General features: G+C 40.1%; 1 protein-coding gene across 1 annotated transcript; it reads right to left on the minus strand.

Annotated features, from left to right (window-relative positions):
* Positions 1-18: 18 nt before the first annotated feature.
* On the minus strand, positions 19-18,670 carry LOC132932768 (uncharacterized). The gene is made up of 5 exons (XM_060999132.1): positions 18,641-18,670; positions 18,502-18,578; positions 387-526; positions 273-320; positions 19-206 (listed from the first exon to the last, which is right to left on the minus strand). The coding sequence occupies exons 1-5, from the start codon at positions 18,668-18,670 to the stop codon at positions 19-21; spliced, it is 483 nt and encodes a 160-aa protein (XP_060855115.1).
* Positions 18,671-18,689: the final 19 nt, after the last annotated feature.

Raw genomic sequence — 18,689 nt, forward strand, 5'->3', positions numbered from 1 at the left:
TATCTTACAATTTTGTATTTATTTAGCACTATTAGGATTAAAAATATTACTTACGGTTGATGCCATCGGGGTTGATATTCCGATAGGTTGGGGACCGGGAGTCTGAGTGCGTGTCGACCTTGCACTCAGACTCCGCGGCGGCCTTACCCTAACGGAACTCAACCCTCCACGTTGTGTGGCTGGTGCTCTCCTAGGTGTTTGTGGGGCTATAAATATAACAAACGTTATTAATTTAATTTTAATTTTATTATGAAAATGCGATATACACTCACCGAGGCATTGCCGGACAGTGTGCCCCATTTTATTGCATCTATAACATCCTGAAACACGATGTAGGCGTTAATTAATAGTAAACTTTTAAATTTTCCTATCACCTATGTACTTACGGCGTTTGGGGGGTGCCTTTCGCGGCGGTTGATGGCGATGGCGTGCGGCGACGGCGGTCTCGGCCGGCGGTGCAGGGGCGGCGGTGCTCATGTTTAGTGTTTGCACCGCCGCATTGAAGTTGATCTTTATATAATTCATTCTAAAAAGAAAAAAGATGCAACATTTACAGTATGTCAGCGCAATATATTTGTTTTTTCTATATTGGTCTCCCCGACCTGTGCAACGTAGACACAGTATAGATATTTAACAACTTTGCCGGAAAGCGTGGACAGGTGCTTACAAAAAATCTAAGTTTAAACATTAAATATTTTAATTTTCTGACGGAAAGCATTTGTTACATTATACTGATTGATAAATACCTGCGATCTGCGGTGAACGTTTTAAAAAAAAAAATTAAATTAATAATACAAAATATACTCACGTGTTGTCCGTCGGACGGCAGTCGGATGTTTAAGAACGGTTTGTGGGACGTCGGCGCAGTTAATTGTCAACGCAGGTAACCCATGCAGGTAACAAATTGATTAATTGACATTATATCGACATTGATTGATACACACGCAAACATGATTTTCAAAAATTCCCGCCTTCGACAAAATACCGACTATTACTTATAACGACAACAATTACTTATTACTACGGCGAACGTCATTAGAAGTGACTGACCTGCTAGACACCCAAAAAAATACGGCGACTAAATGATTTGCACGGACGCCCGAAATATTTTGAATTTTTTTCATGTAAATTATTACTTAATTTTGCGTTTTCGGTGACAGTTATGAACGCTGTCCGCGATTCGACGCAGTCGGATTGCATACCTGACAACGTGACCCGGCCGTTGCACATTGTCCGCTATCCGACGAAGTCGGATTGCCTACCTGCACCACTGAGGTGACTGACCTGCTAGACACCCTAAAAAGACGGTGTCTATATGATTTGCATAAAAGCCCGAAATGTTTTACTTTTTTTTTTCACAGTAAAGAAAGCTGTCCGATATCCGACGCAGTCAGATTGCATACCTGACGACGTGACCCGGCCGTCGCATATTGTCTGCTACTCGGACCACTAAGGTGACTGACCTCCTAGACACCCTTAAAAGACGGTGGCTATATGATTTGCATAGAAGCCCGAAATGTTTTGAATTTTATTACTTAATTTTCCGTTTTCGGTGACAGTAATGAACGTTGTCCGCGATTCGACGCAGTCGGATTGGCTACCCTTATTACTACGGCGAACGTCATTCGAGGTGACTGACCTGCTAGACACCCATAAAAAGACGGCGGCTATATGATTTTCATGGACCCCCGAAATGTCTTACAATTTTTTTCACGTTTCACGTTTTGAACGTTGCATACCTGTTGCCGAGACATATAAGTCTAACGTCGAGGTAGGTGACTGACCCGCCAAACCCCAAATAAATCGAGGTGGCTATATGATTATCCGAAATATTTGAATTCTATTACTTGATTTTGCGTTTTTGAAGGCAGTAAAAAACTTACAGCTCTCCGGTTAACTAATCCACTATCCTTCTCACAAATCCACCATTCTTTTCATTAATCCAACATCCTTATCAGCAATCCAAAATCCTTATCACTTATCCACTTTTCTTATCAATATCCACCGTTCTTATCATAACACTCATAACCGACATCGGTTGACGACCAGACCACAAGACCACTGCGGCATCCGACATCGACAACACTCCTCACCAACCACGGGGGGTCTGGGGGTCTCCCCCAGCGACGCTCGGAGAGCTAGTCTTATAGTATAAAACGAAGACCCGTGTGGCGCCTCCTATGTCGATTTTCCGTACCAGCGTAAGAGACTACCAATGAAAAAATTCGACGGGCGGTCTCCCGGCGGCGGCGGAGCCGTCGCCGCGTTATCACTCCTTCTTATCACTTTTCGCGAATTCTTTCGATATTTTCAAAATTTCTTCACATTTCGAGTTTTACCCCCCCCTGGGGTCCCCGGGCGGCCCCGCTCGGACCTTATTCGCGTTCCCCGGTAAATTCACGTACCGCGCGCGGCCGTAATTTTTTCCCGGCGGGCCCGCCGCGTGGGCCGTTACGTGAAAACCGAGCGCCGCCGTCGCGGGCGTTTTTTGCCTTTTTTTTTCGAGAATTCGAGTTTTAGCCCTCTTCGAGGCGTCCGCCCTCCCCGTTCGCGACTCATTCGCGTTCCCCGTTACGTTTATAGGTCGCGCGCGGCCGTACTCGAATATTTTAGTGCGCCGCGGCGTAGAGAACGATAGCGGAAAGCGCGGCGTCGTCGCTGTCTTACCGATTTTTCCGACTTTTTCGACTAGAGTCGCGTCTCGCCGCTCTCTCGAAAGTCTCACCTCCCCGTCGACGCGATATTCGCGTTCCCAGCTAAATTTATAGGCCGCGCGCGGCCGTACTTCGTCCGAGACGAGTCCCGGGGCCGCGGGACGACGCCGAGAGCGGAGCGCCGATATCGCCGCCGTCGAGTAGGTATTACTATATACAGGCATAAATACGTGCGTCGGAGGGTCCGATTTTTTTTCGCGAATATCGCGTTTTCGACGTCCGGGGGTGGCGGAGCCTGTCGTCCGCCGCCCGAAGCGGTGGGATCGCCGGCTCAAAAGCCCTCCGCGGACGCCGGGACCGCGTTCGCGATTCGCCGGGACGGCGAAACCGCTTAAGAGTCATAGATTCGACACAACTTTTCAACTCGGTAGGTAGGTAGGTAGGTAAGGCGTCGGTGCGGTTGACCCGGGGGTCGTGGTTTCGATGCCGGCCGCCGGGAATTTCGTAAATTTGCGGCGGCCGTGATATTTCGGAATTTTTTTTTTTCGCGTTTTTTTTTTTGTCATTTTCCTTTCGCCATCACTTTCGCCTTATCACTTTTGACGAATTTTCAAAATTTCTTCAAAATTCGTGTTTTAACGCCTTCGCGCACCTCGGACGGCCCCGTTCGGACCTTATTCGCGTTCCCCGTTAAATTGTGAGGCCGCGCGCGGCCGTACTTTGTCCCGTCCCGTCCCGCCGAGGCCGAGACGACGTGCGATAGGAGTGCCGCCGTCGCCCGCGTTTTTCGATAATTTTTTCGAATAGTCGAGTTTTAACCGTTTTGGAAACGTCTCACCTCCCGTTCGCGACTTATTCGCGTTCCCCGTTACATTAATATGCCGCGCGCGGCCGTACTTGAATATTTTAGAGCGCCGCGGCGTAGAGAACGATAGCGAAAAGCGCGGCGTCGTCGCCGTCTTACCGAGTTTTCCGAGTTTTTCGACTAAAGTCGCGTCTCGCCGCTCTCTCAAAAGGGACGACGCCGAGAGTGGAGTGCTGATATCGCCGCCGTCGAGTAGGTATTACTATATACAGGCATGAATACGTGCGTCGGAGGGTCCGATTTTTTCGCGTTTTCGACGTCCGAGGGTGGTGGAGCCGGTCGTCCGCTACCCGTTGCGGTGGGATCGCCGGCTCAAAAGCCCTCCACGGACGCCGGGACCGCGTTCGCGATTTGCCGGGACGGCGAAACGGCTTAAGAGTCATAGATTCGACGCCAGTTTCCAACTCTGTAGGTAGGTAGGTAGGTAAGGCGTCGGTGCGGATGACCCGGGGAGTTATGAACAGTTATGAACGTTGTCCGCGATTCGACGCAGTCGGATTGCATACCTGACGAAGTTACCCAGCCGTCACACATTGTCCGCTATCCGACGAAGTCGGATTGCCTACTCGGACCACCGAGGTGACTGACCTGCTAGACACCCTTAAAAGACGATTGCTATATGATTTGCATAGAAGCCCGAAATGTTTTGAATTTTTTTTCACGTAATTAATTTTTCCGTTTTCGGTGACAGTTATGAACGTTGTCCGCGATTCGACGCAGTCGGATTGCATACCTGACGAAGTTACCCAGCCGTCGCACATTGTCCGCTATCCGACGAAGTCGGATTGCCTACTCGGACCACCGAGGTGACTGACCTGCTAGACACCCTTAAAAGACGATTGCTATATGATTTCCATAGAAGCCCGAAATGTTTTGAATTTTTTTTCACGTAATTAATTTTTCCGTTTTCGGTGACAGTTATGAACGTTGTCCGCGATTCGACGCAGTCGGATTGCATACCTGACGAAGTTACCCAGCCGTCGCACATTGTCCGCTATCCGACGAAGTCGGATTGCCTACTCGGACCACTGAGGTGACTGACCTGCTAGACACCCTTAAAAGACGATTGCTATATGATTTGCATAGAAGCCCGAAATGTTTTGAATTTTTTTCACGTAATTAATTTTTCCGTTTTCGGTGACAGTAATGAACGTTGTCCGCGATTCGACGTAGTCGGATTGCATACCTGACGAAGTTACCCAGCCGTCGCACATTGTCCGCTATCCGACGAAGTCGGATTGCCTACTCGGACCACTGAGGTGACTGACCTGCTAGACACCCTTATAAGACGATTGCTATATGATTTGCATAGAAGCCCGAAATGTTTTGAATTTTGCATATTTTTTTTCACGTAATTTATTACTTAATTTTGCATTTTTGGCGACAGTTGTGAACGCTGTCCGCTATTCGACGCAGTCGGATTGCATACCTGATGACGTGACCCGGCCGACGCATATTGTCTGCTATCTGACGAAGTCGGATTGCCTACCCACACCACTGAGGTGACTGACCTGCTAGACACCCTTAAAAGACGATTGCTATATGATTTGCATAGAAGCCCGAAATGTTTTGAATTTTTTTCACGAAACTTATTACCTAATTTCGCGTTTTCGGCGACAGTAATGGACGCTGTCCGCGATTCGACGCAGTCGGATTGCATACCTGACGACGTGACCCGGCCGTCGCATATTGTCTGCTATCCGTCGAATTCGGATTGCCTACTCGGACCACTGAGGTGACTGACCTGCTAGACACCCTTAAAAGACGATTGCTATATGATTTGCATAGAAGCCCGAAATGTTTTGAATTTTTTTTCAAGTAATTAATTTTTCCGTTCTCGGTGACAGTAATGAACGCTGTCCGCGATTCGACGCAGTCGGATTGCATACCTGACGAAGTTACCCAGCCGTCGCACATTGTCCGCTATCCGACGAAGTCGGATTGCCTACTCGGACCACTGAGGTGACTGACCTGCTAGACACCCTTATAAGACGATTGCTATATGATTTGCATAGAAGCCCGAAATGTTTTGAATTTTGCATATTTTTTTTCACGTAATTTATTACTTAATTTTGCATTTTTGGCGACAGTTGTGAACGCTGTCCGCTATTCGACGCAGTCGGATTGCATACCTGATGACGTGACCCGGCCGACGCATATTGTCTGCTATCTGACGAAGTCGGATTGCCTACCCACACCACTGAGGTGACTGACCTGCTAGACACCCTTAAAAGACGATTGCTATATGATTTGCATAGAAGCCCGAAATGTTTTGAATTTTTTTCACGAAACTTATTACCTAATTTCGCGTTTTCGGCGACAGTAATGGACGCTGTCCGCGATTCGACGCAGTCGGATTGCATACCTGACGACGTGACCCGGCCGTCGCATATTGTCTGCTATCCGTCGAATTCGGATTGCCTACTCGGACCACTGAGGTGACTGACCTGCTAGACACCCTACCCTTATTATTACGGTGAACGTCATTTGAGGTTACTGACCACCTAGACACTCAAAAATATACGACGGCTATATGACTTGCATGGACGCCCGAAATGTTACAATTTTTTTCATGAAACTTATTACCTAATTTCGCGTTTTCGGCGACAGTAATGAACGCTGTCCGCGATTCGACGCAGTCGGATTGCATACCTGACGACCGGCCGACCTATATTGTCTGCTATCCGACGAAGTCGGATTGCCTACTCGGACCACTGAGGTGACTGACCTGCTAGACACCCTTAAAAGACGATTGCTATATGATTTGCATAGAAGCCCGAAATGTTTTGAATTTTTTTTCAAGTAATTAATTTTTCCGTTCTCGGTGACAGTAATGAACGCTGTCCGCGATTCGACGCAGTCGGATTGCATACCTGACGAAGTTACCCAGTTGTCGCACATTGTCCACCATTCACAATCCACTATTCTTATCATTAACCCAGAATCCTTATCAGAAATCCAAAATCCTTATCACTAATCCACCATCCTTATCATAAATCCACTTTTCTTATCAAAATCTAAAATCCTTATCACTTAATTTTTTCACAGATCCCTATCACTAGACCTCTGTATCACCCATACACCGCGTCGGCTTCGGTTGACGACCAGACCACAAGACCACTGCGGTTTCGATGCCGGCCGCCGGGAGTCAATTTGCGGCGGCCGTGTTAAATCGGAATTTTTTTTTCCACATTTTTTTTTTTGTCATTTTCCTTTCGCTATCATTTTCGCCTTATCATATTATATATTCGTATTGAACGAAAATTTTACCTTTTTTTTCAAAATTCGAGTTTTACCCCTTTCGAAGACGTCGGACCTCCCCCTTGATGACTTAATCGCGTTCTCCGCTAAATGTATTGACCGCCTGTGGCTGTACTTCGTTCGCGAACAGCGAGATCGGACGGCGTCGTTATTATTATGTACAGGCATATATTATATATATATGCGTCGAAGCGTTCGATTTTATATTTTACAGACTTTTGCCTACTCGGTCTCGGTGACGCCGTGAGCTACTCATATCGGTATACATATATATTTGATACACGATATAGCCACAGAAGGTACTGTAGGTACATGTATACTTAATTAAATAAACGCCTAAATGTTAAGAGTTGATACGGTCGTTGGGTTAGTTGAATTATATAATAATATCCTAGCTCGAGTCGACGATGGATGTGACGGAAACGTTCGAATACTTATATTATTATTGATCGATTGGTCGATATGACTATACTACGGGTAGGTATATTTTGTATGCCACACTAAATTTTTGTTTACCAAATTTGACTCACCTAAAAACTGTAATTTATTATTTACCTTTTGATTATCTATTTATTAATTTGATTTTATGCTCATGATTAAATACACAATACCTACCTACATAAGTAATATCAAATAGTATAGCCAATTCATTATACAATTTAACTTTATATTAATGATTACCAGTTCTGACTCACCTAAAAACTGCAATATAGTATGTACCTACTACATAGTAAAGAGCATAAAATCAAATTAATAAACAGTTAATTTAAAGGTAAATAACAAATTGATAATAACGAATTGCAACAGATTCTAAATAATATTAATACAATAACAAAATATAACTTATGGAATATATGGGACGGTTCTTTTATACTTGAATTAGACAATAGTAATATAATTTACCTACATTGTATAATATGTAGGTAGTACTAAATATATTACAGTTTTTAGGGCAGTTGATTGTTTGAGGTAATATAATTTGCTAATTATAAATTTTATGTATGATACAAAGCTGCTGCAGATACTATATAGTACAATAATTATTATGAACTTATAGATCTTAATGTATTTAATTAAATTCTGGCAGTTAAATTGTATAAAGATATGGCTATACTATTTGATATTACTTATGTAGGTAGGTTTAGTTATGAGTATTAAGTGATCAATTAGACTATTTGATAAATAATTAGCTACATTTATTAGGCATTGTTTGATAGGTTCAATCATTAGCATAAAATCAAATTAATAAAATATAACAAATATACACAGCTAATGCTTTTATTATCTTATAATAACTAAACTAAATGTTAACTATGTAGTACCCACTTCATTCATTACAGATTTTTGGTGAGTCAAATTTGTTGTAGCATACAAAGATGATACAGATTTTAAATAATACAATATTAATAAAGAAAATAAAAATGTATGTATTTAATTAAAGTCTGGAAATTAAATTGTATGATTATATGACTATATACTATTTGAAACAACTTATATAGGTAGGTTTAATTATGAGTATTATATGAAATCAACTATTTAATACATAATAAATTAATTACTCGAATAGACAATAGTAACATAACTAATGTACATGCATACTATGTTGTGCTAAATATATTACAGTTCAAGTGAGTTTATTTACCCCGTAAAGAGCATAAAATCAAATTAATAAACAGTTAATTTAAAGGTAAATAACAAATTGATATACACAGCTATTGCTTTTATTGTCTACCTTTATTGAGCAATATTTATTGGACTCGATTATGTGGTTAAATATTAAATATGTAATACCTATACTATGCAGTAGGTACTTAATATATTACAGTTTTTAGGTTAGTCAAATTTGGTAATCATAAATTTACTGCAACAGATTCTAAATAATACAATAACAAAATAGAACTTATGGAATATATGGAATGGTTCTTTTATACTTGAATTAGACAATAGTAATATAATTTACCTACATGTATACTATGAAGGTAGTACTAAATATATTAAAATTTTTATGGCAGTTGATTCTTTGAGGTAATATGATTTGCTAATTATAAATTTTATGTATGATGCATAGCTGCTGCATATACTATATAATACAATAATAATTATTATAAACTAATAGATCTACATGTATTTAATTAAATTCTGGCAGTTAAATTGTATAATGATATGGCTATACTATTCGATATTACTTATGTAGGTAGGTTTAGTTATGAGTAGCAAGTGATCAATTAAACTATTTGATAAATTGTTAGCTACATTTATTAAGCATCGTTTGATAGGTTCAATCTTTAGCATAAAATCAAATTAATAAAAAACAAATATACACAGCTATTGCTTTTATTATCTACGTTTATAAAGCAACACTCCCATATCGTTTGACATGGGCTCGAATATTAAATATTAAAAATATAATATACTATGTAGTGGGTACTACAGTTTTTAGGTGAGTCAAATTTGGTGTAAAATACTAACGATGCTACAGATTTTAAATAATACAATATAAATAAACATAGGAAGTAAAAATGTATGTATTTAATTAAGGTCTGGAAATTAAATTGTATGATTATATGACTATATACTATTTGAAACAACTTAAATAGGTAGGTTTAATTATGAATATTATATGAAAAACTATTTAATACATAATAAATTAATTACTTGAATAGACAATAGTAACATAACTAACGTATAGTATGTTGTGCTCAATATATTACAGTTCAAGTGAGTTAATTGGTTGAAGTAATGTATTATGATATGACTATACTATATGGATAGGTTTTGAGCCCATGTCAAACGATTATGTGGTTAAATATTAAATATATAATAAAATATTTCAGTTTTTAGGTGAGTCAAATTATGTATATTAATAGACAAAAAATAACATATTATGTATTTAATTAAATTCTGGCAGTTAAATTGTATTATGATATGACTATACCATTAAACTATTTAATAATTAATATTTAATTAATACTATTTTATTATCTACACATTTATTGAGTGACCCCCCTATATTATTTAACAAGGGCTGCATTATATGGTTCTTTACTTGAATAGACAATAGTACAATATAACTATATAGTACCCACTTAATTCATTACAGTTTTTAGGTGACTTGATTGGTTGAGGAAATTAAAAATTATAATGCTGCAGATACCATATAATACAATATTAATAAACAAATAGATTTTCATATATTTCAGTAAAATCTGGTAGTTAAATTGTATAATGATATGCCTATACTGTTTGATATTGCTTATGTATAGATACGTTTAGTAAATATTGTTTTTAAATAAGTAATTGATTAACAACAATAATTAATTTAGCGGCGTAAAGTCGTTATTACTATATACAGGCTTTAATATATGCGTCGGAGGGATATATTTTTTTGCGCATTACGGTTTAAGAGTCATAGATTTGACTTCAGTTTTCAACTCGATAGGTAGGTAGGTAGGTTTAGGCGTATGTGCGGATGACCCGGGGTCATGGTTTCGATGCCGGTCGCCGGGATTGAAGATAATTTGCGGCGGCCGTGTTAATTCGGAATTTTTTTCTCGCGTTTTTTTTTTCGTTATTTACCTTTCGCTATCACTTCCGCCTTATCACTTTTGACGAATTTTTTCAAAATGTCTTCAAAATTCGTGGTTTAACGCCTTCGTGCACCTCGGACGGCCCCGTTCGGACCTTATTCGCGTTCCCCGTTAAATTTTGAGCAAGACGACGTGCGATAGGAGTTCCGCCGTCGCCCGCGTTTTTCGATAATTTTTTCGAAAAGTCGAGTTTTAACCGTTTTGGAAACGTCTCACCTCCCCGTCGACGCGATATTCGCGTTCCCAGCTAAATTTACAGGCCGCAGGACGCCGCCGTCGAGTGGGTATTACTATATACAGGCATAAATACGTGCGTCAGAAGGTTCGATTTTTTTCGCGAATCTCGCCGTTTCGACGTCCGAAGACAGCGGAGCACGTCGTCCGCTTCCCGACGCGATCGCGTCCCCCTTTACGCGCCCTTTGAAGGACGTCGAAACCACGTTCGTAATTCGCCGGGACGGCGAAACGGCTTAAGAGTCATAGATTCGACACCAGTTTTCATCTCAGTAGGTAAGGCGTAGGTGCGGATGACCCGGGGTCGTGGTTTCGATGCCGGCAGCCGGGATTGAAGATATTTTGCGGCGGCCGTGATAATCCGTATTTTTTTTTCCGTTATTTACTTTTGCTATCACTTCCGCCTCTATTATTCGTAATTAACGAAAATTTCAATATTTTTTTCGAAATTCGAGTTTTACCTCCTTTTCGAACTCCATACAGTTCCGTTGAAACCTTATTCGCGTTCCCTCCTAGATGTATAGGCTGCTCGCGGCCGCGCTTCTTTCGCGACGAGTCCCGGGGGCCGATTGACATCGCGGAGAGCTCCACCGTCGTGTCGCTATTACTATCTTATACAGGCTTGAATATATGCGCCCGAAATGTTTTGAATTTATTACTTAATTTTGTGTTTTCGGCGACAGTAATGAACGTTGTCCGCTATCCGACACGGTCGGATTGCATACCTGACGACGTGACCCGGCCGTCGCATATTGTCTGCTATCCGACGAAGTCGGATTGCCTACTCGGACCACTGAGTTGACTGACCTGCTAGACACCCTAAAAAGACGATGGCTATATGATTTGCATAGAATCCCAAAATGTTTTGAATTTTTTTTCACGTAATTATTTTTTCCATTTTCGGTGACAGTAATGAACGTTGTCCGCGATTCGACGCAGTCGGATTGCATACCTGACGAAGTTACGCAGCCGTCGCACATTGTCCGCTATCCGACGAAGTCGGATTGCCTACCCGCACCACTGAGGTGACTGACCTGCTAGACACCCTAAAAAGACGATGGCTATATGATTTGCATAGAATCCCGAAATGTTTTGAATTTTTTTTTCCGTTTTCGGTGGCAGTAATGAAAGTTGTCCGCGATGCGACGCAGTCGGATTGCATACCTGACGACGTAACCCAGCCGTCGCACATTGTCCGCTATCTGACGAAGTCGGATTGCCTACCCTTATTACTACGCGAACGTCATTCGAGGTTTGACCTGCTAGACACCCATAAAAAGACGGAGGCTATATGATTTTCATGGACCCCCGAAATGTTTTAAAATTTTATTCACAGTAAAGAACGCTGTCCGCTATCCGACGCAGTCGGATTGCATACCTGACGACGTGACCTGGCCATCGCATATTGTCTGCTATCCGACGAAGTCGGATTGCCTACTCGGACCACAAAGGTGACTGACCTGCTAGACACCCTAAAAAGACGATGGCTATATGATTTGCATAGAATCCCGAAATGTTTTGAATTTTTTTTTCCGTTTTCGGTGGCAGTAATGAACGTTGTCCGCGATTAGACGCAGTCGGATTGCATACCTGACGACGTAACCCAGCCGTCGCACATTGTCGGATGCCTTATTACTACAGTGAACGTCATTCGAGGTGACTGACTTGCTAGACACCCATAAAAAGACTGAGACTATATGATTTTCATGGACCCCCGAAATGGTTTAAAATTTTTTTCACGGTAAAGAACGCTGTCCGCTATCCGACGCAGTCGGATTGCATACCTGACGACGTGACCCGACAGTCGCATATTATCTGCTTTCCGACGAAGTCAGATTGCCTACTCGGACCACCGAGTTGAATCAGCAGGTCGCTAGACACCCTAAAAAGACGGTGGCTATATGATTTGCATAGAAGCCCGAAATGTTTTGAATTTTATTACTTAATTTTCCGTTTTCGGTGACAGTAATGAACGTTGTCCGCGATTCGACGCAGTCGGATTGCCTACCCTTATTACTACGGCGAACGTCATTCGAGGTGACTGACCTGCTAGACACCCATAAAAAGACGGCGGCTATATGATTTTCATGGACCCCCGAAATGTTGTACAATTTTTTTCACGTTTTGAACGTTGCATACCTGTTGCCGAGACATATAAGTCCAACGTCGAGGTAGGTGACTGACCCGCTAGACCCCAAATAAATCGAGGTGGCTATATGATTATCCGAAATATTTGATTTCTATTATTTGATTTTGCGTTTTTGAAGGCAGTAAAAAACTTACAGCTCTCCGGTTAACTAATCCACTATCCTTCTCACTAATCCATCATTCTTTTCATTAATCCAACATCCTTATCAGCAATCCAAAATCCTTATCACTTATCCACTTTTCTTATCAATATCCACCGTTCTTATCATAACACTCATAACCGACATCGGTTGACGATCAGACCACAAGACCACTGCGGCTTCCGACATCGAAAACACTCTTTACCGACACCGGTAGAAGACGCGCTTTACGTCCGCTGCCGTCGCGCGCGTTTTTTGCCTTTTTTTTTCGAGAATTCGAGTTTTAGCCCTCTTCGAGGCGTCCGCCCTCCCCGTTTGCCCCTTATTCGCGTTCCCCGCTAAATTTGTAGGCCGCGCGCGGCCGTACTTTCACCGGTACGATTCCCGGGGCCGCGGGACGGCGCCGAGAGTCGAGTGCCGATATCGCCGCCGTCGAGTAGGTATTACTATATACAGGCATAAATACGTGCGTCAGAGGGTCCGATATTTTTCGCGAATATCGCGTTTTCGACGTCCGAGGGTGGCGGAGCCGGTCGTCCGCTGCCCGAAGCCGCGGGATCGCCGGCTCGATAGCCCTCTGCGGACGTCGAATCCGCGTTCGTAATTCGCCGGGACGGCGAAACGGCTTAAGAGTCATAGATTCGACACGAGTCTTCAACTCGGTAGGTAGGTAGGCAGGTAAGGCGTCGGTGCGGATGACCCGGGGGTCGTGGTTTCGATGCCGGACGCCGGGATTGAAAATAATTTGCGGCGGCCGTGTTAGTTCGGAATTCTTTTTTTCGCGTTTTTTTTTTTCGGTATTTAACTTTCGCCATCGCTTCCGCCTTATCGTGATATTCGTATTTAACCAACATTTTACGTTTTTTTTTCAAAATTCGAGTTTTACGCCTATCGAAGACGTCAGACCTCCCCGTTGATGACTTATTCGCGTTCCCCGTCAGATTTTGAGTACTTTTTTGCCCTCCGCGGCCGAGACGACGCGCTTTACGTCCGCCGCCGTTGCGCGCGTTTTTTGCCTTTTTTTTCAAATATTCGAGTTTTAGCCCTTTTCGAGGGGTCTGCCCTCCCCGTTTGCCCCTTATTCGTGTTCCCCGCTAAATTTCTAGGCCGCGCGCCACCGTACTTTCTCCTGTACGAGTCCCGGGGCACCAGTTTCCAACTCAGTATGTAGGTAGGTAGGTGAGGCGTTAGTGCGGATGACCCGGTGTCGTGGTTTCGATGCCGGCCGCCGGGATTGAAGTTAATTTGTGGCGCTCGTGTAATAACGGACCTCTTTTTTCGCCTTTTATAATTCTGACTCCCCGTTTGACCGATTGACGTCGCGGTGAGCGCATGAAAATAAATGAATTAGGCTTGAATATATGCGACGAAGAGCATTTTTTTCACGCGATTTTTCAAATATATGTATATAGATATACATATCATGCTTAATGTTTATGTAGGTCGTATAGGTTCTTATTATCCTACACGTGTATCTGATAAAAGACACCAATATACTAAACACGTATATCGTATGGTAACTTAATAATATTATATCATGTACCTACATAATAAATATATAAACATAACGGTCACGATGTTTTCGTTGGGTCGGTACCGAATGTCTTGACACATAATAATTATTATAATAACTATTACTTCAAGTGTAGGTATACCAATTTGCGTTCAATTGTACACTAATGACGTAGGTAAATATAAGTACGTTAGGTTAGGTGGTTGTTTTTTCTTATTATTATTGTGTGCGTACATACCCACAATACAATAATAGGTGTAAGTGTTTATGCATGCGTGAGAAATATTAAAAGTGGACCATCAATATTATACAGTGCACAATACTACGCGCGATAATACAGTACGACCGTTATTATACGCAACATTATACGCTTTGCGTGGGGTGGAGTGGAGCCGTGGGGGGACAACTTTGGCGACGCGAAACGCGCCCGTGTCAACCTGCCTCATCTCGTGACCGGCGCTCTTGCAACGTACATCAAATCTCACCGAAAAGCCTAATACGTTGTATTATTTAATATTCAGTGCTTTTCTTTGAGTTTTGTTGTTCTGCATTGGGCGCTTTTCACAAACCGGTGAGTAAACTTTTATATCTACTACTACTATATTATACTATTTAGATAGATAAACTACAGGTGTATTCGTGGCGGCGGCGCGTATCGCCAACGAACATATTTTCACCGCCTACAGACATCGTTCTCCGCTGCTCACGGCGCATTTCGAGTTTTTTTCGTACACTTTGAATACCTACAACGTTAATTAAACCGCATTCGTATTAGCTGAATACGTATTAGACGTGTAAGTCCGTTGGCCGTTTCGGCGCGTTGCCATTGCGGACACGTGTTTTACGGTTAATTCATAATATTGTGCTACTGCGAGCTGGGTATGTAATTTTTCGTATTTTTCTATTTTTTATGTACATCATGTAAGCCGGTGTGTACCTATTAATTCTAAAAATAACACACGATACTCATACATCACCGCTGATAACAAACTGTATCAGTCGTTTTTTTTTTACCACGAGGTTTTCATAATATTCAGTATTTACTTTTCACTTATTATTATTCCTATTATTATAATATGTTCGTTCGTGATGATGTTTTTAGGCTATTCAAAATGGTCAAACGCTGTGCTTTATGCGGAGTTGTGGACAACATCGATGACGTTTCCGTACACAGGTATTTCACACAACACGTTGATACATATCGATATATATATTATAATAAATAATGTGTCGCCTCTTAGATTTCCAACTGCCGTACATCGTCGTATTGAGTGGGTGGCATTTGTGGTGGACCATGGTTTTCCCGTGAACCAAACATCTCAGCTGTGTTCGAGGCATTTCGTCCCCGGTGTCGACTACGCTGTGGGAAACGCGCGGCGCCGCCGTCTGTGGCCCATGGCAGTGCCTTCTTTGGTGAGTGTGTTCAATAAATATCATTTCATTGCAGTACACCATGACGGTATGCCCGTCTGACTGGACTTCTAATACTGTTGTATACTCTCGTGAGTTTGATGTACCTACTGTGTATTTCAAACCTAACTTAATTTCATAACTTAACTCAATGGCATTCAAGCTTTTTGTTGTAACATAATACACATGACCTCACAAAAGTATACTTCTAGACCTTATAAATACGGTTTAATACACAATATCAAGTGAATGACATATTATAACAAAATTCATGATATTACACTCATTTGGATCACATATCTTCATTATTTCAAGTTTGATCAATTTTCACAACATTTACAATTTCTGCAGTGCTAATTTCATTTCATTTGTTTACGTTTATTCCATAGTATGTAATTTTTAAAGTTAAGCCAATGACAATGAGTAGTACCCAACCTGCGGTTAAAATTCCTTACATGCTTAATTATTCACTGTGCTCTTAGATGCATATCATTGTTTCTGTACTCTACTATACTACCATACTATACTGGCTCGGTACAACATTCTTGAAAACTAAATGTCTATTTTATCATAAAACTTTCATTCAACTTATTATATTATGATTAAATTGTAGAATAACTTGAACGACATTCAATTGTGTTACTGCTGTTTCAGATTTCAAACACTTTGCTTATCAAACACTGGGTAAAGCTTATTTTACCTAGATTAACTCATAACTATACTAATATATCAACTTTTACTATAGAACACTTAAGGTTTTCTCACATAAATTTACATTTTCTTAATGTTACTACTACACAAAGTAGGTATTACTAGAGACTCCTAACTAACCTCTCCTTTTTTTGTGAACTGTGTACTGGATAAGTGTTTTATAATTTCACATATTGCCGTACTGTTAGCAATGTTAAGATTATTTTAATACTTTCTCTCCTTTATTTATACAACTAACTTTGTTTGTACTACGGTGTAACATATTTACTACTGATGTGTGTTATATCAATACTTAGTGGTGATAAATATAGGTGTGCTTGATTTTATCACATTGAAGACTCTTTAAAAAATAACACCACATATATGATTTCATATTCAACCTTACATTCAACTTATCATATAATGATTTCATATAAATGCACTTATTGCATACGAGTACCTACACTTACTGTTATAGAGTGCAATACATTTTTTAAATGTAAGTCGTTATTGTTGTTGTTACAGTAATACCTAACCAACACAAGATTGAACACACAATCATTAAAATGTTTTCTTTTTATTGTTGTAAGTTAAAGTTCTGTATTAAATAACACATTTTTTTTTCTACTATTACTACTACTACTACTACTACTACTACTACTACTACTACTACTACTACTACTTACTACTGAACTAGGCCATTTGTAAGTTGTGTACTAGATAAGTATTTTATTAGTATTTTATTTTAATACTTAATACAACATTGTACTGATGTTAGGATGGACAGAGCTTAGATTTAGGCGTAGTCACACACATTATTTTGTACAACTCTTTGAAAAATGATCTGGACTACAACATGTATACTTTTATACTTTTATACAGTGCAATACAGTTTTACAACGTTTCAAAGTTATTGTTGTTAGAAAGATTATTAGTATGTGTGAAACAACTTAAATATTCTTCTGTGGATTTCTTTGTTCTATGATTGGTACTTGTAAATACAACAGATATCTTAACCTAGAGCATTGTACTGATGTTATTTAGGTAGACCTTTTTCTCTTGAAAATCTCTTAACAACATTTATCTTATACTATCTATATTGTTGTATTGATGTTTTACACACCTTCAATGGCATTTAGTAGTATTATACAAGTTCTACGGTTACAGTTAGTTATTATATTATTATAGGCATTTGGAAAGTTTTCTTACACAGTTAATATACATTACTTTGTAATGTATAGTTAATTATATTCAATATTTTATTGGTGTTTGACCACCAATTGTCATTACAATGTTTGTATATTATAATACATTTAAACGCCTATGTCAAGAACTTTGTGATTTATATCAGTATGAATTATTTTAAATAATAGTCCAAATATCAGTTAGTTTCAAGTAGACTGTATTGTTATGTTTGTATTATTTTTACTGTGATAGGTAACGTTTTAATTGTATCATCAATATTTTACTAGCTACCTTATTATTATTATTACCTACCTATTACACTCTAAGCTATTTTACCTCTCATCACTTAGAATTACTGGTAATTTGTAAATAATTTGTAACGTCTATGTAAGAATAAAAATAATATTGCAAGGCGAATCATGACTTATATTTAATAGCCTAAAGTTTTATTTGTATCGTCACCGTATTATAATGACACATCAGTATTGGTTGGTGTTCTTTGTATTACACTACCTATTTTTGTGATACACATCTACCAATGGCACAAACTATTCAAATACATAATTACACAAGTGAACATATCACATCAGACCCCTAGAAATTGTACATCTAACACATAGGCTACTCATATTATTATACTCTAATATTACTACTATTAACTAATGTGTTAACCATGATTATTATATTAAGGTAAGAAATAAAAACAAGACATGTGAAAAAAAAAGTTTTTATTCATGAGATCTGAAAAATATTAGAGGAAAAAATATTGTTAGGATAATGGCATTACAAAAAAATTATCCAATTGACTACTTACGGTGTTGAAATTATTAGCGCCTCCAGCTGCCGCAACGCCGAATCACACGAGCCACCAGCCATCGATTCATACAACGTCTACAATTTATATAAACAAATTAAACATGGCATTAAAAGGTATTCTCAAATTCACAACTAACTGTGGTCTCTCCAATACCACATGTGTGCATTCATATCTTACAATTTTGT

This window comes from Metopolophium dirhodum, chromosome 1 (assembly GCF_019925205.1).
Source record: "Metopolophium dirhodum isolate CAU chromosome 1, ASM1992520v1, whole genome shotgun sequence".
In the NCBI taxonomy this organism is placed as follows: Eukaryota; Metazoa; Arthropoda; class Insecta; order Hemiptera; family Aphididae; genus Metopolophium; species Metopolophium dirhodum.

Excerpts from the sequence above, each read along its gene's own strand:
- LOC132932768 (XM_060999132.1), bottom strand. The coding sequence starts at position 18,670 with ATGCACACATGTGGTATTGGAGAGACCACA. Across the intron at positions 527-18,501 it reads GCGCTAATAATTTCAACACC|AATGAATTATATAAAGATCA; the intron begins GTAAGTAGTCAA and ends TTTTCTTTTTAG. Across the intron at positions 207-272 it reads CACTGTCCGGCAATGCCTCG|CCCCACAAACACCTAGGAGA; the intron begins GTGAGTGTATAT and ends TTATATTTATAG.